At 38.2% G+C, this 25,004-nt stretch overlaps 1 protein-coding gene across 1 annotated transcript in view; it reads left to right on the forward strand.

Moving 5' to 3' along the window:
- Positions 1 to 24,772, forward strand: part of LOC113657267 (E3 ubiquitin-protein ligase rnf213-alpha-like) — a 40,021-nt gene extending 15,249 nt beyond the window's left edge. The window contains 43 exon segments of the mRNA XM_047809758.1: positions 49 to 185; positions 437 to 535; positions 699 to 765; positions 1,344 to 1,469; positions 1,589 to 1,650; positions 1,764 to 2,055; positions 2,153 to 2,344; positions 5,345 to 5,520; positions 5,741 to 5,775; positions 5,778 to 5,847; positions 5,950 to 6,017; positions 6,020 to 6,075; positions 6,077 to 6,132; positions 7,153 to 7,283; positions 8,932 to 9,092; positions 9,480 to 9,665; positions 9,776 to 9,957; positions 10,523 to 10,642; positions 10,741 to 10,839; positions 12,047 to 12,214; positions 12,323 to 12,474; positions 12,742 to 12,829; positions 13,138 to 13,243; positions 13,577 to 13,754; positions 14,377 to 14,573; positions 14,802 to 14,909; positions 15,078 to 15,176; positions 15,461 to 15,649; positions 16,453 to 16,552; positions 16,932 to 16,966; positions 17,068 to 17,162; positions 17,406 to 17,559; positions 17,796 to 17,967; positions 18,456 to 18,547; positions 18,721 to 18,963; positions 19,064 to 19,085; positions 19,403 to 19,550; positions 20,015 to 20,213; positions 21,149 to 21,220; positions 21,516 to 21,713; positions 23,331 to 23,420; positions 23,752 to 23,921; positions 24,497 to 24,772. Of these exon segments, the coding sequence (XP_047665714.1) occupies positions 49 to 185; positions 437 to 535; positions 699 to 765; positions 1,344 to 1,469; positions 1,589 to 1,650; positions 1,764 to 2,055; positions 2,153 to 2,344; positions 5,345 to 5,520; positions 5,741 to 5,775; positions 5,778 to 5,847; positions 5,950 to 6,017; positions 6,020 to 6,075; positions 6,077 to 6,132; positions 7,153 to 7,283; positions 8,932 to 9,092; positions 9,480 to 9,665; positions 9,776 to 9,957; positions 10,523 to 10,642; positions 10,741 to 10,839; positions 12,047 to 12,214; positions 12,323 to 12,474; positions 12,742 to 12,829; positions 13,138 to 13,243; positions 13,577 to 13,754; positions 14,377 to 14,573; positions 14,802 to 14,909; positions 15,078 to 15,176; positions 15,461 to 15,649; positions 16,453 to 16,552; positions 16,932 to 16,966; positions 17,068 to 17,162; positions 17,406 to 17,559; positions 17,796 to 17,967; positions 18,456 to 18,547; positions 18,721 to 18,963; positions 19,064 to 19,085; positions 19,403 to 19,550; positions 20,015 to 20,213; positions 21,149 to 21,220; positions 21,516 to 21,713; positions 23,331 to 23,420; positions 23,752 to 23,921; positions 24,497 to 24,659 (5,553 nt within the window). The 3' untranslated portion in view covers positions 24,660 to 24,772.
- Positions 24,773 to 25,004: the final 232 nt, after the last annotated feature.

The raw sequence follows: 25,004 nt of genomic DNA on the forward strand, positions 1-25,004 counted from the left end.
ATAATGCATTGAATTAATTGTTTTATTATGACTCATTATTTAAAACAGGTATCTACATATTCTCGACTGCTCAATAAAAGAGATGTGGAGAAAATCAGTAAGGAGCTTGACATTGTGGAAAGTGATTCCTGTCTCTTCCTGCTGAATGAATTTTACACAGAGCAGTCATTTTCTCAAACAGTGAGGTAATAATGTTACCGGATGTTGTAATAATAATAATAATAATAATAATAATAATAATAATAATAATAATAATACAAATAAAAATAATAATAATACATATATTAACAATAGAAATATCTAACAATACAAATGTTTTAGAATTATTTTACAATGATTTTAAGTAAACAAATTCATCTATAGTATTCTAAAAGATAATCTGTAGACTTGTTGTTGCTTTCCAGTATTGTGACCAAAGTGATTTTGTTTCTTCTAGTGAATTTGTTGCTGCTGATGCAGGAGCACGCAAGCTTCTGCTTCTGCAGTCTTACTTTAATGATCCAAAACAAAGTCAGCGACTTCTCTTCTGTGTGAGGTAAACACAGAAACCAATGAATAATATATTACTGTACTGTATGTTCATGGGTTTTGCATGTTTTCATGTATTAAATTTGTTTATAAGCAGAGTTGGACATTTAAAAACTGGCACTTAAGAAGTAAAGATTAGCAAAATAACCAAGAAATATGTAACCTCGTAGGTGCCTTTCAAGCAAACCCGTGGCCACCAGCATGCCTCTTTATAGGCTCTTGGTCGCATACCTGCAAGTAGCGCAACTCGCGACACCCGTGCACTCCGCTATTTAAGACCCTGAGTTTCGGCACTCGGTGTGTGGATATAGTCTGTGCCAGAGTTAGAGCAGTAATACGTATCAGAGCACGTAGCGCTCTAAGAGGTAATATATATACACACCAAAAGGAGTTATAAAAAAAATTATGCGTGGCATAGCGTAAAAGTCTTCGAAAAGAAGAAGCATTTTGATTGAGTTTTCAGAGTCATATATGTATGTCACAAGCTTACCCCCTTCACTTTCCCATTATTTATATTTGCACCATTTTAATCCTATCCTGTCATCACTCCCTATCCATATGTTCAGCAAGTTTCTGATCAGCTGTAGACAGCTTGGAGACGGTAGCTTCTACGGTTCCAGAAACATGTTTGCCCCCCCCGCCACAGGGCTGCCAGGGGGCTACCATGCATTTATATTGCAATGTTTATTTGTGTTTGAGATGCAGCCCTCTCAGTTCCCTTCTGAGAAGGCCAAAATTGTCAACCAGGTTTTCCCTGGTTGCGGCAGCATAATTGGGCCATGCAGTCAGTCGTGGTCTGTGGCTCTCATATGCAGTTAATAAATGCCCTGGCAGTTTTCCAGCATCTCATCAACGAGGTTTTCAGGGAGACCCTGAATCGCTATGCCTTTGTGTACCTGGACGACATTCTCATCTTCAGCAGTTCATGGAAGGAACATGTCGTACAGGTCCACCGAGTCTTGCAGCTTCTCCTTGAGAATGGCCAATACATGAAGCTTGGGAAATTACAGTCCCATGTGAATACCATCACTTTCCTGGGCTTTTTGTTCTCTTGGGCCAGCCTGAGCTTGAATACACTCTGTATCAGGGCGGCCAAGGAATGACCTCAGCCATCCTCAGTCGGTGCAGTCCAATGCTTTCTGGGCTTCACTAACTTTTTATTTTTTTCAAATTTTTTTTTAAACTTTTTTTTTACCTTGCCCAGCCCACTTTGCGATCTGACCAATAAGCTTTAGGGGGAGGTTTGTATGGGCCGTTGAGGCCCAGGAGGCCTTTGAGGCTTTGACGGAGAGGCTGATTTCGGCCCCGTGTTTCGGGTGCCTGATCCAGAGGTACCAGTTCATAGTGGAGGTCGACGCCTCTGACATAGGAGTAGAGGTCTTTCTGTACCAGTGGTCAGGAGCAAAGAAGAGATGCACACATTTCTCTTGCCGGCTGATGGTGCCAGAGAGGAATTACGATGTAGGAGGGGACTGTGAGCTCCAGGCCATTATAATTGGCTCTGGAGGAGTGGAGGCATTGGCTGGAGTGGGGCCAAGCACCCATTCCTTATACAGACAGACCACAAAAAACCTGACCTACATCTAGCAGACAAGAGACTGAACCTTGACACACTCTCCTGCAGTGCGACCCCCAGTCAAAGGACCCCAACATTCAGCGGACGTTCAGGCTTTTTGTGGCTGCCTTCCAGACATGCGCCCAAAACAAAGAGCCCCTGACGCCCCACAGGGGTTGCTCCGCCCTTGCCCATACTGTCCATCTGTGGTCACCCCTATCCCTGGACGTCATCACCGGCCTGCCTTGCTCCAGGGAATGCGTGTGATCCTGGTGGGTAGTGGACCAATTCTCTAAGGCAGGCAAATTTGGCCCCCTGCCCAAACTTTCCTCAGCCAAGGAGGATAGTGGAACTCATGTTCACAGCACATCATATGGACACACGCTTCCCCTCTGACTTAGTCTCGGATTGGGGCCCCCAATTTGCTAGCCGGTTTTGGGGGCTTTCTGCTGGCCTAATAGGTGCCATTGCCATTGTAACCAGGAGTTGGTTCACTCTCTCCATTGTTTGGCAGGCCCCAACCCGGCAACCTGGATCAGACATCTAACATGGGCTGAGTTTGCCCTCAACACTCTTTGGCATTCCACCATGGGCATGTCACCTTCGAATGCCAGTGCGGCCATGCTACATTGGGCCGTTCAAAGCATATGGCAGCTGCCCCAGTCCATGACGATCAACCCTACATTCCATGTCTCCAGGCTGAAGCCAGACTTCTGTAGCTCTCTAGCGCCATCTGTTGACCGGGCCCCACCCCACGCCCGATGTCACGGAAAAGGTGTCAGTATTTGGTTGATTGGAAGGGCTATGGTCCGGAGGAACACTCATGGGTCCCTGCAAGACACATCGTGCACCCGGAAGTGGTTAGAGAGACCAAGCATACCATTAGGGGCCGTTTCTAGGGGCGCGGGTACTGTAACGCTGCAGCTGCCTTTTAGGCAAACCTGTGGCCACCTGCACGCCTCTTTATAGACTCTTGGTCACGTAGCTGCATTTAGCGCATCTCACGACACCACATAGCGCACTGAGAGGAAATATAAGCACTAGGAGTTCAAAAAGAAAAAGGTTTTTAGTTGAGTTTACCTTTTCCATAGAGCAAAGAGTTTACGCTTCTGTGCTCATCCCCGGCTATTGCTTCCATGCTTGTGTATATATATATATATAGTCACGAGCTTACCCCCAATTTTATTCCTATCCTGTCATCACTCCCCTATCCGGTTACACACTTGGTAGACAGTCCTACAACAGCTAATAAAAGAATAACAAATATTTGTGGACCTGACAGTATTATAAATGTTTTTGTCCCTTATTGCAGTAATTATTCTGTATATATTTATACTGACATGGTTATGCTTATGTTTGAACAACATTCCCATCAAACCCCTGCACATCACTAATCACTTACTCCTGTTTCTCAGTTGACTTTGATTTACACCACTAAGTTCTGGTTCTGGTTTCTTGTTGTTTTTCTTTGTAATGGCTCCTGGTGATCTCACATTTTTCTTTCTGCTTTGCCTTGTTCAAGTCTGTAGTTGTTGCCAGTGAGGGTTAAACTCAATCTTCCTGTTTATTAAATGTGTGAAACTTTCGACACAGCATTTCACGATCGATGGTTTCAGCCTCACATGGAGCTGCTTTTGATGTTGTCCTTCTCACAGGCTCCCTCGGATTTCAGGCGGGCTGTGGATATATTGCTACATTTGGAGGTTATTTCTGTTTAATATTTTTAAAATTGCAAAGTGCAATAAACAAAGCTGTAGCTTTTATGAATAATGTGCACATACCTGTAACACGGTGAATCCAAGACCCGTTTAACTAGCGTTATAGACTCCAAAGCACTTCTGTAAGTCACTCTGTATAAGGGCTTCTGAATGTTTCAAATGTCACTGTGAATGTGTCTCATTTTAGACGGCTGGGTTTCACTCCACATAGATGAACTAATCGAACTCCAGGATTACCGGAAAGATTTATGAACTGCAGAAATGCACGACTGTCTCAGAGACTCTCGCAAATGTTCCAATTCTGCAGCAGGTAATGTTGATATCACTTTGCAGCCTTTGCAAGTTTTAATATCTTTTGCCCTGTAGTCTACTATAGTTATAGCCATATAGTGTTTGTATTATACTTATAATGTTGGTAAAGTAACTGTTTTACATATTTACAGGCAATCCTGATGTGGATAGTCTAAACCACATTTTCTGAAAAACAGGTAAGGTGGTGGTGTGTGTGTGTGTGTGTGTGTTGTGTTGTGTGTGTGTGTGTGTGTGTGTAGTGTGTGTGTGTGTATTTGTGTGTGTGTTCTTCCACTGCACTCCACATTCAGCTTCAGCAGATGTTTAGGGACCTGTCACACATGTTTCCACTAGACCAGCGGTCGGCAACCCGCGGCTCCAGAGCCGCAATTGGCTCTTTATCCCTCTGCTGCAGCTCCCTGTATATTTGGAAAATAATATTTAATTTTAAATTAATTTTTTGAGTGTAGTTTTGTTTTTTTTTAAATGTAATTCTAAATTCTAAGATTATGATGCCTCTTGTAACATTAAATAAACCGTGTTTAATTTTTTTTGTCGCTCAAAATATGCGTCATGACTGACGACTTGAGGCAATCTGACACGCAGAACGCATTTTAGTTTGCTGCAGCCAGCAAGTTAAAATTTTGATGTCATTAATAGAAGAAGGGACTCAATTAGACATTGCACATTTTATTTGAAAGTAGCCTTCAACCCAGCATCTTTTTTGTTAACGTTAGTTCAAAACTGTCCAAAATATTTTTGTTTGCTTGCAGAAGTAAATTTTGTTTACTCGGTAGCAGATCATTTGATTTCATAAATGCAACAAACTACAGTTTTTTCTATACTTTCCATGAAGGTAAAAACGATATGCAGTGTTATCTTCATTTTAGATGTCAAAAGGGTTTTGTGGCTCCCTGTGTTTTTTTCTGTGGGAAACGGCTCCAAATGACTCTTTGAGTGTTAAGCTTGACGACCCGTGCACTAGGCCATTGAGAATTTTTCTATTGTTGGACTGGTCACTTGTGAAAATTAGGCCTGTCCTTGCTTATCTCTGTGTAAAGTGCGTCCCTCTAAACAGCACTTTGGCTAGACTTTGAGTCCAGTGTTTGGGGGCTTCTGGTCTGCCTGTGACACAGCACTAATGTTTATATTGTCCACAGAAAGGAATTCTTTTGCTTTATGTTTGGGAATTTGTTCTGTGTGATTCTTTTTTAAATCAATATATGTTTATTATACCTTTTTTTCCTTGCAGCATGTCTTGGTTGACACACACTTGTTAATGAAGAAGTCTTTACAGAAGGGAATTATGCAGCTACACGACAAAGCAGATAACAACACAAGAGCAACAAAACGTATAGAGATTCTCCATGGGCTGCTACAGAAGAAATACTCTGGTGAGAAGTCAACTGGAAACAATCTCTTTACTAAGTAACTGGAATGATGCCTCACTAATGCAGTGTTGTGTGGATTTAATGATCCGACTTTAGAACAAGTTATAAGCAGCTGCCATTGCTTCATCATTTTTATGTTCTAGCTCTAGTGCATGACTAGTTTATTTCAGTTTTGTTTTTATCAGTAGGATGAGAAAATGTACACATTAATGAATTTGTTTCAACAGCATCTGATGCTTTATTAAATCACTGGAAAGGAGAATAGTCAGTTTCCTCTCAGAGCTGGAGAAAAAGAAAGGAAAGAGAACTGGGTTGTTGCTCAGGCACTTTCTGATCGTTTTGTTGCCGAAGGCAGTTCATTCAGGTATATAAACATATTGCGTATAGTTTATTTGAATTAAAGGTATTATAAAAATAAAAAGGAGAAAAAGAATGAATACTTGAATAAAATGTATTTACTTTTTAGGCATGTGCTGTGGGTTCATCTGGAGGACAGCGTAGCCTTAGCCATTGCCCACATACTGGCAGTCATTGATGAGACAACAACCTCGATAATCTGATCAATGATCAGCTGTTGGAAAAGGCTGACTTCCTGGCTGAATGCGTTTCAGGGGGATCACTGGGATCTGCTGCACATTCCTGTCACTATGTCAGTATTCATTGTTGTTTCTTAATTAAGGAAAAATGGGCTTTGTTTTAAACCTTTATGTTCATTTAAAATATTATTTTTTAGAACTTTAATTAATCTGTAATTAGTCCTATGGTTAATGCCTGTTATAAATATGTGATATGTATAAGTATTCATTAATGTATTAAACACAGATCAGCCATAACATTAAAGCCAATTAGGGCTGTTTTGGTGGCACAAGGTTCCAAGAGGTTGGCAGCAGATCCTTTAGGTCCTGTAAGTTGTGTGTGAATCCTCCTTGGATCAGACTTGTTTGTCCGGCACATCTCACAGATGCTGGATCAGTTTGGGATCTGTGATTTTGGAGTCAACACTTTAAACTTTGTAATGTTCTTTAAACTCTTCCTGAATGGTTTATGCAGTGGGTCAAAGCGCATCCTCCTGCTGATAGAGGCCATGAAGTCCAGGACCCAAGGTTGCCCAACTGAACATTGCCCAGAGCACCACACTACATCCATAAGCTTACCCTCTTCCCATAGTAACACACACAACCCGGCGTCCACATGATGTAAAATAAATTGTGATTCATCAGACCAGGCCCTCCTTCCTTTGCTGCTCCATGGTCCAGTTTTGATGTGTCCAGTTCTTCTTCCACTGTAGGAGCTTTTGGGTGATTTAAAGGAGTCAGCATGGTCACACTGATGCTCTACAACTGCAGATACTGTGATGCTCTGTGTGATCTGACTCCTTTCTATAAAAACCAGCAGTCACTTTTTACTACAGTTTTACCTACAGTAGCTTTCTGTGGGATCCGACCAGATAGACTAGCCTTCACTCCTCCATGATTCTTGGGCTCCATGACCATCTTTGTGTTCATCAATTACTTTACCTGTCAGTGGGTTTAATGTTGACCGATGGCTGATCGATGTATATGTTTTTATATGTATTGTCATTGGACTTGCCTTGACTTAATTAAGATATATATTTAATTTATATATTTATATTTATCATTTTTATGTTTTTTTCTGCTCTATTTTCTAGCTATCAGGGCAGGTATCTGTTCTGTCCAACAAGTGGAGACCAGACAAAGTCATGGACTTGTCATTTCCCATTTAGCTGGGCTTTAAAAGAGAGATTTGAGGAGATTTGGTCATGTGTCATCAATCTGAAAGGTAATACATGATGTTTGAGCTGCCTGAAACACTGATGTTTTTTCTTTACATTATTGTACAATACAAAAAAATACAATACAGTATTTGAACCTTACAGTACGCTATTTAAATGATATTAATTACATTGGTGAAATTTCATGGGGTAAAATTGATAAGACCATACCGAAGGCTGTGTGAATTGTGAATGTGGATTTATTAAACAAAACCTAATAAGATTGAAGCACGATTTGCACAGATAAAACTAAATGCAAACCCTCTAGAAATCATGGCAAAAAGAAATGTGTATTTATAACAGCAAGAACATGTTTACTGGTGTAACTGAATGTTTAGATTTTCAGCGTTTACTGCTATTTATAGGTAGATATGTGTAACGACATAGAGCATAGCACATTTTGTATCATACCCCCAGTTTTTAAGGATGTAGAAATATTGGAACACTGTTTTTTTGCACAGGTATGTCCTGTTAGATTATTGTTTAGACAGTAACTAGCTACATCAACACTTAGAAATATTTTTGGCCTGTCCATGGGAGAAAAGCAAGCCATTTTGAAGCAAGAGAATAAGTTAGAGGCACTGCACATTCCTCATAGTCATTGCAACAATCTGTAACAAACTGAAAAACATAACAACTGGTGTTCTAAGCAACAGCAGAAATGAAAAACTGGAGATATGGGATGAAATCCCCAAAATCAAGAGTCCAGTAAAGTCACAATACACTATTGGGAGAAGACTTCAAGAGCAGAAAAATAAAAGGGCAATAAAAGATGGAAACCACTGATCAGCAGTGAGAATCAGAAGAGCAGACTGGATTGTGCTGAGATGAGACACAAAGGTTGTTCATCAGGAATAGTCTTGTAGCAAGACAATGATCAAAAATACATTGCCTATTCAACAGGGACTTCATCAGAGGGAAAGTGGAAGGTTTTAGACTGACCATAAGTCAACTGATCAGCATTTCACATACTGAAGAGGAGTGTAAGAACCACGATTACCATTTAAAGTGACCACTTGGGTGCTAGCAATTGTAACAATACCAAGACAAGGTGTACGTGACCATGATTAACATTTAAAGACATCAGCTAGACAACAAGGTGTAGCCCAACCATTTGGGAGACATTCAGTTCTTACACTCAATACACATTCAAAGCGGAACTTCATTTAAATTACCAAAAGGGAAAACTGTATATAAGGCTTGAGCAGAATTTGCTCATTGTTCTTACTGACTCCGATGAACCCAAAGTACGTCATGTATTTTGTCACTGCTTGCTGGAATAAACTTCTTGTTCTTCATTAAGATCTTCAATATCATCGTCTTATTTTTACACTACGCATTTTTTATTTCTTACAGGAGCAAAAGCAAAGTGATATTTACTTTAATTTACCGTATCAAACCTATCTGTTCCTTTCCTTAAATAAGCAAAGAAAGGTAAAGTGTGGGTGCTACTGATACCAGGAAAGTTCTGTGTTTTATGTCCTTTACCACGTTTAGATGTGAATACCAGGAAATAAAATCTGAAATTCCAAACAATCCCGGATTTCTTTGTAACCAATGTGACTGATTTTTTTTTCAACACAAGTGTTAATCCAAGTATGTAATGAAGAATTTCCATGTATGTACATCTTCACTCAGTCATATATACTCTCCTAGGACCATGTGTTAAGCCTTCTAAAAGGTACTTTGAGAAGTTTGAAGAACTGATACCTCTCCCCTGGATTAAAAGCATCACACAAGGCCATAAGCTGTTTGCTCTGTTTTCTGAAGATCTTGTAAACATCTCAATGCCATCATGTCCACATGAACTAAATAAGGGTAAGTGAAGAAGGAAGTATTTTCTGAGGTATTCAGAAAAATTAGGAGCAATAAAAAAATTCTACTGAGTTGATTCGTTGACTTAATGTTGCATAATTATAGATGGCCACAAGCCAGTTGCTTGTTGCTTGTATAGATCAATCTCGTGGTGGTATAATACCACTGGTATTAACCAAATAAATTACCAAATTCTAAAAATGAGGAATAACAATGTATTATGGTTATATTTCCTACTTTATACATAAATGGAAAAAGTAATGATTTAAAGTGACAAGCTATACTGAGAGAGTTTTTATGGAGGTCTCCCAGTGTCTGTAGGATTCATTTGTGTTCTTTGGTTTTATTCTCGTTTTCAGTATATTTGCTAAAACTGTTCTGTTCTGCAGTCTTTTTCAGATACACTCACTAGACTCACACCACGTCTCTATCACAATTTAACGGGAAAAGATCCTGACTCTGTTCCTCTGCCATGGCTGTATGTAGTTAATAAGTATATGCATGACAACCATCAGCTTCTCTACACTTTATTTTCCCAAAACATGGATGTGGTCACTGCTGGGGAAGCAACTGAGGTAAGATTTATTTTTGTTTGAGTTTCATTTTTGCCATTCAGAAGTCAATCCACATCAGAAGAACACAATCATATACACTTGATGTATATTAATATATTGTTATTTTGAAGGCACTCAGCCAGGTTCTTCAGGGCCTTCAACCAAAAGAAAATGAGTTGAAAGATTTTGTCAGCTGCCAGGAGTGGCTAAAGAAAGTGAAGTCCCTGTCTGTGACTGTTGACTTGATACTTTCAGAGGACTCGGTGATATCATGTCATGCTGAAAATGCAGAAATGCTAATCACAAAAGTCAGGTATGTTCTGACATTCATTTAATACTTAAAGACAAATGAAAGACATATTAACAGGGGTTTTACTTACATGACATTTATGATCTCTTTTTCTGTTAACCAGCTATATGATATTACAAAAACTGGCACTGGATCATATTCCGATTTAAGGGTCTGCAGTCAGGATTTAATAGAGAAATTACAAACATCATTATTCAGATCTCAGACCTAACTCCAGACTTATTCATGAGCTGATGTTTTGGATAACATGCTATTTTACATAGAATAATGAATAATGTTTTATTTTTGTTGATTAAAATTGCTTGTGAAACCTATTTAAATAATCCCAGGGTTCAAGTCAACTTTCTTCAGTCGATAATAGAAATAATTAGAATAGCATCATGTGATAAGTTCATGGTGTGAGGACTGTACCATTTGACCCATTCAATTTTTTAACTGTTGCTTATGGTGTAACTAAGTTACACCATAAGCAACACCTCGAAATATCAAGTTGCATAATACTGAAGTTACAGACATTTATTGCACACACAGAAAAAAACAGCTCACTGATACCTGTTTCATATTTCAGACTTATTTGGCAAAGTAGCTGGATAATCTATCTACTGATGGACCACCTCCTACAAAATGAGCAGGAAATGGAAAAGAAATTGCTGATCATTCTTGTAAGAAACCTGTTGTTTGCGTGGAAGGTATGACAATTCTTTTCCATTCTTTTTAAGTTTAATAAATCATTATGTATTATTAATGATCATCCTGTAAATAACCCTCAATGTTATATTTGTGCAGAAAACTAAACTCAGAAGAAGGGAAACAGATGGAATTTGTGATTGATCAAGTCATCCTGACTCTGGCTAAATGTAGCAAGAATGCTTGTAATGTGTTTAAGTGAGTCTGTCAGATGAGAACAACAACAAACGTTTCACTTTAACACACACAAACAACTGATATCAGTATAATGATGAGTAATGTGTCTGTGCAGCTAAATATCTTAAATAACTTGAAGCTATGAGGAAAAACTATTGAGTCTGTACTGTATCGATCTTCACATTTAGCCATTTATATGTTTGAATTTATCGACTTTTTTACTGAGGTGTCAGTTTATAAGCATGTTGCATCAACCTGGAATCCACTGGTCCATGTTACAAGGAATTAAAGTCTTTATGCATCAATCAGCCTTAACATTAAAACCACAGATTCACTGGTTGAAGTGAGGAACACTGATGATTTTGTTAGTGTCACCTGTCAGGGTCTGATGCATTACACAGCAAGTGAAAAGTCAGTTCTTGAAGTCGATGTATTGGAAGCAGGAAAAATTAGTACGTGTATGAATCTGAGTGACTTTATCACGGGCTAAACTGTGATTTGTAGTCGTTTGGGTCAGAGATTCTCCAAAACAGCAGGTGCTGTGGAATGTTAATGGTACCCTAAAGGTAAAATGCTCAATAAAGGTACAAGGATGTGTGTGTAGTGAAGGCCAGTTCATTTGGTCTGATCCTACATTAAAGCTTCTGTAGCACAAACTGCTGAAAAGGTTTCCTGAAAACCTTGAGTCCTGGAGTTCATGGCCTCGTTCAGCAGGATGTTGCTACCTGACACACTTAATAAACCACTCAGGAACAGTTTGAAGAACAATCTTAATTTGATCCAGCATCTGTTGGATGTGCCCAACAAACAAGTTCAAGATAAGTCCAAAAGAATCTGCTGCTAAAGTCTTAGTCTCAGATACCACAGCACACCATCAGAGGTCTGTGGAGTCCATGCCTCAATGACTCGGAGCTGTTTTGGCTCTACAAAATGGAACTGTACAATAGGCAGGTGGTTTTAATGTTATGGCTGATCAGTGTATAAACAATATTAGATTACTTAACACATTTTTCCTTCACAAATTTTCAGCTTTCTTTACTGAATTATGTAACATAAAGTTTGAGAGAACTTCAAGAACGACAGGTTATTAAATGTCAATAATTGCCTCAGTAACTGACCAGTGTACATTGTACAATAGACAACTGACAATTGTAAGAGGTCACTTGCAAGCATATATAATAATTAAAGGTTAGAAAGCTACTGTAAAACTTTTATTCTCTTCTGTCAGAGTCGTATGTGGCTACTGTGATAAAGATTTCACAGAGGACAACACAGCTGAGGTGGAATGTGGACACATGTTTCACATTTCTTGTTTAAAGGACCATGAAGACTCGCAGTGTAGGAAATGCAAAACACCGATCAGTAAAGACTACAAACCTTGTGGAGTTGTGGCCAAGTAAGAATATCTCAATTAAATGTTTATCATTTTATTCTTGCAGAAAGAAATTCAAAAATTCTAACCTTTAGAAACTTCTAAGTGTACACTTCTTTCCTGTTTTACCAGAGACACCTTTCTGAAAGTGAACCGATTTAGAAGAAAGTGCAATTCCTTCTTCGTGGAGTTCATGTGGAACTTTATCAGTAGCAAAGAGCAGCTGACTGACAACATACTGAACAAACTCATGGACTATGTAAGATGTAGCCCATCTACAGAAGGTAATGATTTAAGAACTTGTAATTAAATGTAGTTTGTGTACAGTGTGTGAATTAATCAGTATTTTATATCAAAATGTCCTGAAATATATAAAAAAAATATATATATGACTGAATTAGACAAAATACTACCTGCAGTAGTGAAAATGGTCTTCAAATTTATGCTACATAAAGAAAATAAACAAATAAACAGTATTAAAATGAATAAGAATGAATAACCTTAATGTAAAAGATTGTTTCTTCTTAAGTGATATGAACATATTTCTATAGCTACAAGTGGGAGGTCCACATTACAGCAGTACATGAACCCAGACCCGGCTGTCCAGTCTCTCGTACTCAAGATCCTACTGAAATGCGGGTATTGTGTTCATTTGGATCTCTGCTCGTAGAATAGTTGTCCAGCATTAGAGAGTAAAAGTAAAACGTGATGCAGTGGATCTTATAATTGTGAATACTGACCTCTAATTGAATGGCAGTGGTTTTCTTGCAGTATGTTTAAGAGAATATATTAAGCTATACCAATATAATGTTCTTACTTTTGACCAATCAGAATCTAGAATTTGTTAGCATTGTGATATTTGTATCATCATGCTATTATTTTTAAGTGAAATCACCTAATCACCTAAAATTGAGAGCTGGTGTTTGTTTGTTTTTTTGGGGGGCCAGAATGGAGGAAACAGCACCTCAGCTCCAGATGTTCATTAAAGAGGCTGTGAAATCAAACGAGAGGAACGCTGATGAAATCTACTTCATGGTGGTGCGCAGCATCGAGGTCAGCACTGTCTCTCGAATTGCTCCAAGGCGTTATAATATAAAACTCTTCTAGCAGCTATTATAAATCAGATTAATCTGTGTAAAGTGCTTGTAGGATGATCAAGAGCATTAGTGAAACCAACATAGCAAATATAAAGTCATGGAAGTAACACAAATCCTGTTGTCATCCCACTAATGCAGCACATAGAATAGCACTTGATCCAACACATCATGCCATTTTACAATGGCCATGCATCAGTGTGAAACATCCAAACAACAACATTGAAAAAGCTTAGATTTATTCAGCTTAATATTCTGTTTTATAAACTGTACTTATTAAAATATTCTGCAGGATCACATCCGCTTTTCCAGTCAAGGATGTCTCATAAACAAGGCAGTCAAATGTCTTGGTACCTGTGTGTTTATCGAGTCTGACCAGAACATGATTTCTGAGGATCTACACACCATCGCAAAACTGCGGTTTGCCATCACGGTTGCATCTGAGGCCATCAGGATTGTACTGTGTGAAGGTCCTTCAAAATATTTACTTTCAGAATACAACCTCTATATGTTCTTTTTAATGTGACTTTTTCTGTCCTTGCACACATTCACATGGACGTGATTTTTGTGTGAAAGCCACACAAAGTTTAGACCATTTAGTTGCTATATTCTAATGTAACCTACGTTTCTTTCATTCCTTATCTCATTCACGTCAATAAAATGAACTGTTCCAGTTACTTTGACACTCTCATTCACAAGCACAGTGCAGTTAAAAAATGTGTGTACTGTATGAGCAGCTCCACACACACATGAAAAGGCACACACATTACTTTCGTTAGCACTACAACATCATCCTCCACATTTTAAAGTTTCTTCTAGCTATTTTTTACCCAAATTTAGAAGTAGCTTTTAGAGACTGGAAACAAGTAAATTAATACATAGTAACAGACTAAACGTTACAGTTTCTTTAACCCAATAGAGATTTTTAGGGCTATTGGAGACTTTTATTTTGAAATAATTACAGTAGAAAATAATTAATAGTGTTGTTTTACAGGAGCTTTACCAAGGCATTAGCATGTGGTGGTGGTCATTTCTGAAACTTTTTTGAGGGTTAATGGAAAACCCCTGTTCATTTTTGTGTTTATACTTTAGAGGTCACAGATGATGCTGAAGAGTGCAGACATCTCCTACAACGCTTGAAACAGCTTTTGTCTGACACGGACAATCCGTGGATACAGATATTCCTTTTACGCAACATCTGTGAGACACATGGATTCAGCCTGGTCCATCAACTGGGACAGAGTGAGAGGTTTCAGTGGACTATACCGAGTGAGGTGTTAGAAGAACAGGTACAAATCTGCACATTCTTCTCCAGAAATTCATCAGATGTGAAGTTGGGAATGAATTAACATGATGTTATGAAGGAACAAATGAACAGCATACACAACATACATTTTTGTCTTTCAGTCATGATTATTAAATTGAATGTAAGTTTATTTTTGATAAATAATCTGTACATTTCGAAACATTTTTTATTGTAAAGCTGTAATTTTATTCTCAATGTAACAATTTAACAGGACTCTACACGAGCAGTGGATCAGTTCCTGATGTATGGAAAAATGTATGAGAAGATAGTCGTAGACTCGTTCAGAGCTTTAAAAGAGCCTTCACATGAGATTGCACAGGTTTGGACTTAAATAATAATAGTAATTATAGTAATAATCTGAATTATTAGTTTTGTTTCTATTGTTTGTGTAGAAAATAATTAGTGATGGTTATCTTTGTGTATATGTGCTGATGTGCTGTTTGAAAATAACCGGACTATATACATCATGATGTGTTTGATTTACCAGGAGTTTGAAGGCAGCGCGTGTTTCCAGGTGTGTATGGCATTAGCTGCATTCAGGCAGCTCACACAGAACACAGCTTCAGCCGACAGTACAGGCTCTCTGGTGAGAAGTGTTCATACACTTAGAATTCTTTATTTTTTACTTACATCAGTGCATGATGATTGACTACAGAGTCTTCTGCCATGACTCTGCATTAATCATCAGGAGTATTAATATGATAACTATATATCTAAACTGGAGTTTCTTATGTCGTTGCATGTCTTTGCTGCATAGTTCAAGCCATTTATAATGTGAATGAAGCACAACATATGATCTGAGTATTAGGGAACTTGACTAATGATCTTATAGACTCTACATCACACACACTCCTCTGTAACTCATTTTAGATCACGAAGATGAAGATGAAGTCAAACGCAGACACCAGCTGGGGTCAGCTTGTTAAAATCTCTCAATCAGAGCTTGGGGATTGCAGTCTGTCACAGATTATCTTACACACTGCCCTAGTAGCACACGTTTCTACAGCACCAGAGATGAAACTGCTAAATGCTCTGTGCTTCAGTCCAGGAAACTGCAAGGTCGGTACTTTACAGAGTAATTTCATCAGTTGTTTTAAAGTTTTGTGGCTAATTACCTGTCAGTGCAAAGTTCAGGTTTTGAGATCTTCTACATTATGTGAGAAAGTGATGATCTTCATACAGTGAGTCCTGTCAGTTAGACACTATTTTTGTTAAAAAAAAAAAAAATCACTCTTTATTGTCTGGGTTAACACCAACAAATCTCAAGAGCAGAATTTGTCATCTCTTACACTAGCTCTTATACCTGAGCACCTTGATCTTTTGAGCTTTAAAAACCAGAGGTATGTTGTAGTGAATTACTAACACTAGAGTTAGCAGTCAAATAGAAACACTAAACATTCAACTGGGTTATTTACACATAAGGGTTAAAATGCCTAAAAACTAACCATCTGACCAAAACCATCAAGGCTCAATAGAATAATACATTAGGACAAAAATACATTTCTAAATATTCACTATAAGTTCAAATAAATTAATTAAAATAAACTGATTTAATGTACAAGTCTTCAAAAATATCCTGTAGCAGCAGCACAAATTACATTATAGTGAAAAACTGATGGATTTACGGAACTCAATATTTTCCCAAAAACCAGAGTCAGACAGACAGAGAATCAGAAATACACATTCCTACAATATCCAGTCTAGCTAATATTGGGGTTCGAGGGTGTAAGCAGTGATTGCACAGTGTGGTTCTGGTGGAATAAAACAGCAGTGAGGAATACAGCTTGCTCGAAACACTTCTGTAAAGCCTACATTGATAATGTTTCCTTTTCTCCTCAAACATACACTTTTCTGTTGTACAGGATTCCTTCATCCCAACTATGCCTAACTCAGTAAATGAAATAAAAGACTGGATTAAAAACTTTAAATCCGAAGCTCAAGCAGAAAATCTGAAGATATGGGGTAAGGTTTCTATCTGCTTTAATTGATGTATCCAAATCCATATTATATTTATAAAGTGCACACTACACTATGTTTATAATGTGTGTCCGATGCCCCGTTATGGAGCGGTAGCTGTGTGATGGGCAGTCAGAAGTGATTAACATCTCAATGTGAGGTGCTATGTGAGGTCCAATTTTTCCTCGTTTTTCAGTCATTGAATTAATAAGTTTGTATTTTAATGGAATCTGTGCTCAACTACGCTCCCTGTCTTCTCACTATTTAAGCTGATTTTGGACTTCAAGGGTGTTCCTTGTCTTCATTTCCTGTATCAGAACTCAATGCTCCTCATGTTCACAGTAGTTTCTTTTTCCTTCTATGAATGAATTTTCTTTCTCCCCAGTGTGTGTTTGTGGAGAACCTGTTTTAATTGGAAATGTGAGTATCGACTTCATCTCTCAAATACTGCTTTTGAAATTTGCTCATATTTCATCTTGTACTGTAATAACACCATGAATTATTGTTTGCTTTTAACCTAGTGTGGGAGACCATATGTAACATCAGTGTGTGCTAACTGTGGCAGTAAAGTTGGTGGTGAGAGACACATACCAGTAGAAGGTTTCACAGAGTTCAGGTAAATGTTAAATGCATGAATATAAAGAGCTTTAGTTTGCAGTATTCAGCTTAATACCAGAATTGATCCAAAACGCCCATGATGTTTACCTAATGCCATGCGCCAAATGCTTTTTAACAACTTTCTTTATGAAAACTAAGAATTAAAAAACATTTGCATTTTATGAGTGATTGCATCTGGTGATTTTAGTAATTTTATAATTTTTATTTGGTTTAATTACAAGGGCTTTTTTGTTGAAATAAGTAATGTACAGGGCAGCGGAAGAGGTCACAACCTCGGTGATCCTAGCAGACGGAAGGAGCAGGTTGGAGAGAGAAGTCTTTATGGTGCTAACCTCCACTTGGTGCGAGCTTTAATACACTCCTCCATGATCTGGGGTACAACTGAACACACTGAGGTATGTTCCAAATTAAAATAAAAATAGGTATACAACTGTTCTAAAAAAAAAAAAAAAAAGTTCTACAAAATAACCAAGGACCCACAAATATTTAAGTTGTAATCAAATGATTATTAGAGGGTTAATTAGCTGGTTTATCATTTAGCAAATGGTTTAATGGTTAATTTCGTAGTGCTGGTGGTTTTAACAGGAGATGTTGAACTGTGTGATGTTCCTGTGTTGGTGTTGTTGTTCAGGATGTTCAGAATCTCACGGAGATGCCACAAGGAGCACTGAATATCAGGAAGCACCTCTTTGACCACCTTCAGAAGGACATTGAGCTGCTCGCCCAAGCTTTAGGAAAGAGTGAGCAAGATGCTGAGATGACCGTCCACTTGTTTCTGAGGTTCATATTGGAGAGCTCCTCTGGTAATATCTCATGTTTCTCTGCTCGCCATTATTTTTTTAATGAACATAATTGTTGCATCAGTGCCCATTAGGAGAAGTCTCCATCTCTACACTGCAGGAGAACTACAGTAATTTATAATATTATTGGTAATGAGTTAGTAAATCAGAAGAACCAGTGCTGTGAAGAAACTTTGAGATGAACCAGACGTCATAGAAACAGCAAACTGAAGCTCATCTGAGACCTGGTTATTCATTAGAGAACAGACCACTGACTTTTGACAAATAAAAAGGTTTCTTCATAACAAAATAAAGACTGAAGGATTTCTGGCTGTCCCAGGCTGTAATATCATAACATAACAAATTCCTGACATGGTGGATTTTAGTATTGCTTATGATATCTCACATAGACAGTGTATCTCCATATAAAGCTAATACAATCCAAGTAGGGTGTTTCTAATCTCAGTATTTGAAAGGACAAAAACTTGTAACTGTGTGCTGCTCTCATTCAGAGCCGAACCTTCAGATCCAAATAACAGACAGTGAGGAAAAACGGGAGGAATGGGAGAAAGTCATTCACCAAAGACTTCAGGCCTTCTTTCAGGTAAAATTTCACTTTCACTTGGAGTCTAAGACTGAACTTAGTTTTCTTTTTTACCAGATGGTTATCAGAGTGCTTTTTTATTTTTATTTACAAACCCTTTATGATAAACAATATTACTGCAATTGAACAATCTTTGGATTTGAATCTTATTATAATTTGTGATGTTTCTGAAGAATTTTGAGGCACAGCTATTGGAGGTTCAGAGTAATATGCTGAGGTTGGCAGGCCTGGGTACTTTGGAAAAGATGATCTACAGTAAGGAGCCAGCACTGAAGGACCTGCCTACCTCTGGATTGTTCAACCTTCCGATCATGTGGAGCTTCACACAGAGGATGACCATCCAGCGCTTCAGTCACTTAATTGAGCAGGAAGATGAAAGGAAAAATGTTCCTCTTCTCTCAGAACTCCTAAAAAGCGTGAGATGGATGTAAACTGATGTGGATCGTTGTCTTTGATATGCACACACACAATGGGGCAAGAATCTGTGTTAACATATTTCTATAAAACATTTTACAGTTAATGAAGAGAATTGTAGAGAGTGATTAGTTTAGGTTTGTTATTAGTAATTACTGTTATACTATGTTTTTAATGATCTTGTCTTTTTTTTCTTCTTTAGATCATGAACAACAGGACTTCAGCGAAAGTGCTGAAATTATGAAGCTGTCATGGAAACATTTAACGGCAATTAATTGTAAGATTTTTTTTTTAAATTTCATCTTTGCACCACTGTAAGAGTAAATCTATGAAATAGGTCCAGGTGTGTTGTATAGGTCCAGGTGGGTTGTATACGTGTATACACCGGCTAGAAAATTACCTGAGAGTGTGTTAAATCATCATGACAAATTGTTTTTTTAGACCCACAGGTAACAGCCGAGCTGAAGGAAAAAGATGACTTAACGATCCTGGACCTCCTACCAACAGAAGGCTCCGTGGCTCAGATTATAACAAAGTACCTCGTACAGAAGAACAAGTTCATAGAAAAGACCAATCCGACAGCAGACAGGTACACTGTTACATCTGCACTGGAACTCACACTGTGTGTGTAACAGAAAAAGAGTACGTTCTAGAAGAGAATAGTTTTGTGTTTTGATGCTTTTCACCACTAGGGGTAATTTAAATACCTTATTATAGACCAGTTTAATTAGAATTGAACTGTGATCCAAATCACCCTGTATCTACACAATTAATTTAATTCAAAAGCTCTTTTCTGTTTGTTTGAAACAATATTCTAGCCGATTTTTTGTTTTTCTTTCTTTTTTAAATAAGATTTTAGGTAGTTTTATATTGTATTAGTAGTTTGGTATTATAATAGTCATTATTATTCTTTATATTTAATTTCTGTTCAATAATTAAAATTCACTGCTGTCATTATAATTATGAACATGGAACATTATAACGTCATGGTAATGTTTTCCTATTATTATTATTATTATCATCATCATCATCATTATTGTTTCTTTGTTTAAGGGTGATCACTGCTCAGGAGCTCAAGCCTTCCCATGTCATCACTTGTGTTCCTGAGCAAGACTTCCTCACTATTGCCATTTCAAACATCAACCACATGGTGTACGAGGACGGGAAACAGAGCACCAACTATAACTTTCAAACTGTGGAGCGGCAGATAATAGATCGATTCTTCAAAGAGAAACCCATGATCAAAGTCACTGTAAGCAATTTTTTAAGCTGCTTTCAGGCTTCAGAAAATAAGATACAGTGCTGTGTAAAGTTTGATCACCCCACCATAAAGTTACTCAGTTTGCTTCAACATGGATCATTATCATTATCCAGTGTCACCTCCAGCACATGCTGAAAAAACCTAGCACAGGAACACATGACTGTTTTCTGCACCTACACTGAGACAAGTCATCAGGTGTGAATTCATTCTCTAGAACAGCAGCTTGGGATTATCTAGCAAGAACTCATTTACAGGGACATGTGTCACGATGTGACACGGTGAGACAAAGGCGAGTGAGGATCCAAATGCAGTTTTAAGGAAGGTTTTAATAAACAAAACACAAACAAACAGTAGGCAGGCAAAACAGATCGGGACACTGAACAGGAACAGAGAACGGCACAGACCAGATACAAACACAAACACAAACAACGACCAACAACCGGGAAGTGAACAGACAGAGTAGATATAGTGGACAGGAGCCAATAACAAAGCAGAGACGATTAGAGACAAAGACAAGACACCTGGGGAAGAGATGGAATGTGATTAGTGTCCATGGTGAGCAATGAGTGGGCGGGGCAAAACAATTAATACCAGGGAGAGACGGCAGACAGAAACAAGGGGAAAACACAGACAGACACATTACAACATGGAAGCTCCACATAAACAGATTAAAAAACATGTTTATTGTAGATATGGTGATATTTTCTGTAAGGAGATGTTTTTGTATCATGAGTGGTAGGACTCTCCAGTGTCAACGGAGTGTAAACGGATTTGTTGTTCTTTGATATTGATGTGGAATAATCTGAATAAATGTTTGGCATATTGTTGAGGTTTAGTTAAAAAGCTGTTTTATTATTCAGACTGTAACTGTTTACATTAGACTATTTTAATAATGTTTTTCATCCCATCTCATTTTTCTCCTTCAGACACTTCCATTATTTAAACACAACACTGGAACAACGCTGCGTGCCTTTTTCAGAACAGTGCAGGACAAGCTAGTATGAAATGATAACTGGTCTACATTTAATGGTTCATGTTTTATTATAATAAAGAGAAGCACTATTAGTCATGTCATTCTTTCTTTATTGTTGTCTCTTGATGAATGTCTCTCAGCATCCTAAACTAAATACTCTGAAAATAAGATTAAGTAACAAAGGGTATTTCACAGTTTATCTGGCATTTTCTTTTAAAAAAGTGGATGATAAAAATCATCATGCTCAAAAACTTTATTTGTTGCCTCTAATAGAAAATTATCATGCTTTTATGATAATTTACGGGTTTTTCCCCCAACAGGAACCCTTGAAAACCAAGGAAAGGAACTGCATCATGAATGATTTCCAGTTTTTGAATGAGATTTCTGCAGCTCTCTCCACCCTGCGGATTGTTATTGGATTCCTGAAGCTGTCATTTCCTGCACCAGAGCAGAAGCTCATGGCGTATGTAAAGAAAGACCTGAAGCTGGACGACAGAGCACAGTCACTGAACTTGCAGGTGCAGCCATTTTTTCTACACTTTTTCTACAGTGCTTTTTTCTATGTTGGAAATTTCTTGGTAACTTAAATTTTTGTATTGAATGACATAAATATTACAGTTTCTCTAGGTTTTTATTTATATAGTGCCCTAAACCATATACAATGTCACAAACCATCATTGGCTAGCAGACAGTCGATATGTTGAGCCAGTCGATCTTCTGCCTGGCCTGGCTCTGGATTATCTCAGCTCTATTATATGACTATAAGTCTGTGTGCCACACTTCAGGTATACTTCATAATACAAGAGTAGCAGATATAAATGACAGTACTGTACATTTACACCAATTAGCTATAACATTAAAAGCACCTGCCTGGCATGGACTCCACAAGAGCTCTGAAGGTGTGCTGTGGTATCTGACACCAAGCCATTAGCAGCAGATCCTTTAAGTCCTGTACATTGTAAGGTGGAGCCTCTATGGATCAGACTTGTTTGTCCACTACTACCCATAAATTCTTGAGTGGATTGAGATCTGGGGAATTTGGAAGTCAACACCTTCAACTCTTTCTCATGTTCCTCAAACCATTCCTAAACCATGTTTCCTCAAACCATTCCTGAATCATGTTTGCAATGTGTCAGGGAGCAACATCTTGTTGAAAAAGTACAGTGTCATTAGGGTACACTATTACCATGAAGGGGTGGACAATGCGCTGCAACAATGTTTATTTTCAGCAAAACCTAACTGCTCTTCATCCCAGGTGATTCATCCCCATGTCACGTTCTTGTGGTCTCCCTGTGCAACTCACTGATCTCTTCAGACAATCTGCTGTCCTTTTCCTCACACTGCTAATCTGACACGCTCATTTTGGTGTGTCCTTTATTAAATCAGAAGAATTCATCCATTTTAATCCACACAGGCCCTTCAGGTGCTTGTTCAGTCTCCTGTCATCCTGGCAAGTCTACATCTCAGTGCAATTTAACCTCTAATGCAGCTGTGTGACTAGTTTTCAACCTTCTGTAGTTCTCCCACAAAACCCCATGCTCCTCCCCCATGTAAGCGATGCACACACACAAGCCATCCACGTGATGTAAAGAAAATGTGATTCATCAGTTCAGGCCACCTTCTTCTACGTGCACCTTGGTCCAGATCTGATTCTCACATGTCCAGTGGTGTACAGAAGACAGCATGGTCACTCTGATGCTCTGGAGCTACGCAGCTCCATACACAGTGAGCTGTGATACTGTGATCTAACTCCTGTTTATCAGAGACTTCGAAAAATTTGTGCTCCAGTTGGTCCTATATGGGATCGGAGCAGATGAGCTAGCCTTGACTCCACAAACATCAATAAGCATTGGGAGTCCATGACCCTGTCTCTGGTTCATTGACTGTCCTTCCATGGAGACTTTTGGTAGTTTCTCACCACTGAGTAGCAGAAACACCCTTAAAAATCTGCTGCTTGGGAGAAACTTTGACCTAGACGTCTAGACATAACAATGTGACCCTTGCAAATGTAAAAGATTCCTACATTGCTGTAACAACAGTGACAGTGTTACTTACTTCACCTGTCACTGGTTTTACTCTTATGGCTGGTCAATTTTTTTATTTAAAATTTTATTTGAGTTTCTATTTTGTTTCAGGTGCTGAGATCCAGCCAGGTGAAGCACATCCAGGATCTGTGGGAAGCATTATCACTGAGACAGTCATCACTGCTCATCGAGATGAATCAGGTAGAATTAACCATTCACTTTTCTATCATTGTACTGTAGGTGTTTTTTTTCTGTGAAGGCTGCATTTCTAAATTATTTTTAGTGTCTGTCCTCATTATGTAGCACTGAATTGTTAACTCAAGTAATGTTCAATATGTTTATACTTTAAAGTCATTAGCAGTCAGAACAGCAGTTCTGTAGAATACTAACAGAATACTATCTATCTATTAGGTATTATCTGAATGTATAAGATTCTTTATAAATCTTTATTACTCAATAATAAAACATTATAATCTGAGTTTTCTGAACTTTGCAGAAGATTGTAACTGCTTAATTTTGTTTGTAACTTTAGAATCCCTTTATCATGATTGAGGATCGCAGTTTTCATGAGATGTTCACAGACGACCAGAATAATGAAAATAAGACAATTCTGGCAAACATCACTAACTTGGACGTCCTCATCACCGAGCTTCACTATGTGATCCTGAACATCAAGCTGAAAGATGTCCGTCCAGACTGGACGTGGGTGTTTTCATTTATTAAATGCTACACAACACAAGTAGCTGAGCAGAAAGTACTGAATGTGCAGAACATATTGAACACTAAATCACCAACATAAAACACACACTGTCCATAAATGAATTAGTGAATATTTATGTCACATAACACGCCGGTCACTGAATCAGCCCCAGCCTCACTTCTCCTGTACTACTTTATTTTACACTAGTCAGTGATGCTGTTGTACTCTGTTTCAAAAAACTTCACGATAAACATCTGCTTTAAGGCTTAAGATTGTTAGCACAAATATTCTCATGTAGACACCAAAAATTAAACCTCATACATGCTCCAGGAAAAACACTTGGACACTGACTTCATGAGACATTAGAACGTAGCTTTTTAATGGTCAACAAATGCCAAGAAGTTTATGATGTACTTGATGGTGTAGTCTGTTTCAGGAAGCCCTCATAAATCACAAATAATGTTAGCTGAGGTACCGAGTCAGTGCTCTAGGATTAGGATTGCCAGTGTGAGATTTGAGTCAGCAGGCTGGATTTTATTGATCATTTTACTGTGTGATGTTTCTGTCCCCTGCACAGAGTTCTGGAAACATTTGAAGCCTTCCTGGAATACAGAGAGATCAACGAGAAGGCCATCGACTGTCTGAGGGATCTTCAAGATATAAGGATGAGACACAGCATCGCTCTGTGGAAACTAGCAGTGCAGATCTAGAAAGGGATAAAAGACAGTGAATCTGTGTGAAATGAAGCTGTAGCAGTCAGCTTCGGAGTCAGTAAGAACACAGGACAAATCCCGCTCAAGCATTTTATACTGTTGTCCCTTTTTATAATTTAAATGTTAATCATGGTCACGTACACCTTGGCTTGGTATTGTTACAATTGTTATCAACCAAATGATCACTTTAAATGGTAATTGTGGTCACGTAAACCCTTTTGTTAGTGGTGATTCTTGATGTCCTGCTGCTGCTCCCATAATAACGATTTAATGAAGTTTATTCATTTAGAGTAACGTATTACCTTATGATACTTAAAACTTGTTAGGAATGAGCTCTTTTAGATGTGTATCTTGGAGTGGAATCCGGGTGCA

This window comes from Tachysurus fulvidraco, unplaced genomic scaffold, assembly GCF_022655615.1.
Source record: "Tachysurus fulvidraco isolate hzauxx_2018 unplaced genomic scaffold, HZAU_PFXX_2.0 HiC_scaffold_27_np12, whole genome shotgun sequence".
NCBI classification, from domain to species: Eukaryota; Metazoa; Chordata; class Actinopteri; order Siluriformes; family Bagridae; genus Tachysurus; species Tachysurus fulvidraco.